At 35.1% G+C, this 1,509-nt stretch overlaps 1 protein-coding gene across 1 annotated transcript in view; it reads left to right on the forward strand.

Moving 5' to 3' along the window:
* LOC106470480 (RNA-binding motif, single-stranded-interacting protein 3-like) overlaps positions 1 to 1,509 on the forward strand; it is a 29,634-nt gene that overhangs the window by 19,530 nt on the left and 8,595 nt on the right. The window contains exon 11 of the mRNA XM_022399090.1: positions 648 to 740. Coding sequence (XP_022254798.1) covers positions 648 to 740 — 93 coding nt within the window. The remainder of the gene's footprint in view (positions 1 to 647; positions 741 to 1,509) is intronic.

Here is a 1,509-nt window from a genome sequence, read left to right on the forward strand (position 1 = left end):
ACAAGTACTTATTTATGATCCTACAGTTAGAAATGTGTCAGAGGGTACAGATATCCTGTTCTCAGGTCTCTAGGAAACAGTTGTATTGGTACTTATTTATGATCCTACAGTTAGAAATGTGTCGGAGGGTACAGATATCCTGTTCTCAAGTCTCTAGGAAACAGTTGTATAAGTTATTTATGATCCTACAGTTAGAAATGTGTCGAAGGGTACAGATATCCTGTTCTCAAGTCTCTAGGAAACAGTTGTATTGGTACTTATTTATGATCCTACAGTTAGAAATGTGTCAGAGGGTACAGATATCCTGTTCTCAAGTCTCCAGGAAACAGTTCTATAAATACTTGTTTATGATCTTACACAAATTATATGTATACAATTCTACCATTACCAATATTCAAGCATGAAGATGATTTGTACTCCAATATGATGTGCTACATCTATATGTCCGTGATCCTGTAACTGGGGAATGTGTTGAAATGACGTAGATATTCACTATACAAAGTAAATAGTCATAAAAATGTGTTTATTATCAGACAGAACAGGAGAATAATTGTTTCTGTATAAAGAAGACAGAATAACTCGACACATGCAGGCTGTGTTTTCTGACCTTTTAAGTATAATTTTGTGTCACATTTCCCCTCTTCCAGTATATTCCAGGCCACTATGCTGCAGGACCTGGGTCTTCTGCTTCTTTATATCCTCAGCCCACACAGCTTGTTCAACCACTTCATATAACAGAGGTGAGTTTCTCTCCCGTTATCCTATTACAGTTAGGGGGTAATCTTACGTTGACTTAGGTCAGAATCGATTGACTTAGTAACCCGTGTGTTTCTGTGTGTAGAATTTAACATCAAAGTGTTTTGTGCAGTGTAAAATTTGGTATTGTTCGTTAAAGATGAATTTTAACTTAGTTACTTGAAGTTGTACAAAAATACGAACCTTCCATAGTTATTTTATACTCTGGTGAATTAAGAAGGCTGGAGGTAATAAATGTTTTACTTAATTATTTAGGCTAAAAGTGGTTAAAATATTGTTTATTGTTGGAGATGTATCCGATTATTACCATAAGAAGTTGTTACATTTTTCCCGAGCTTGTTAGCCGTGTAACATATTTTTCAAGATTTTCTCCGTTACTTAAGAAGTTTATGTAATTCTCGGCCTGCGTATGAGTAAGTGATATTTTTAATCTCCTTTAAAATGGCGTTTATGATATTATCAAGTAAGTGGCTGTTTTCGGCCTTTTATTAGTAAAAGAAATATTTCGGGAAAATAAATCATTGCTATGACAACTATAAATCTGTGGGATACAGTAAGATAAGAGTTGCTAAGGAATTCCATTTAAGTTTGTTTAATCAGCTTCTACCTAAGGCAGCTGTATGGTGTACTTGTGCTGAGGTTGATGTTTGGGATACCTAGTCAAATAAATTATTGTTGCGTCAGCGAGTCACATGACCACGTGACGCAACGTTTCTAGAATTATCATGTACTTTGGCAAATGCTCTAGTATTT

Source organism: Limulus polyphemus, unplaced genomic scaffold (assembly GCF_000517525.1).
Source record: "Limulus polyphemus unplaced genomic scaffold, Limulus_polyphemus-2.1.2 Scaffold4030, whole genome shotgun sequence".
NCBI lineage: Eukaryota > Metazoa > Arthropoda > Merostomata > Xiphosura > Limulidae > Limulus > Limulus polyphemus.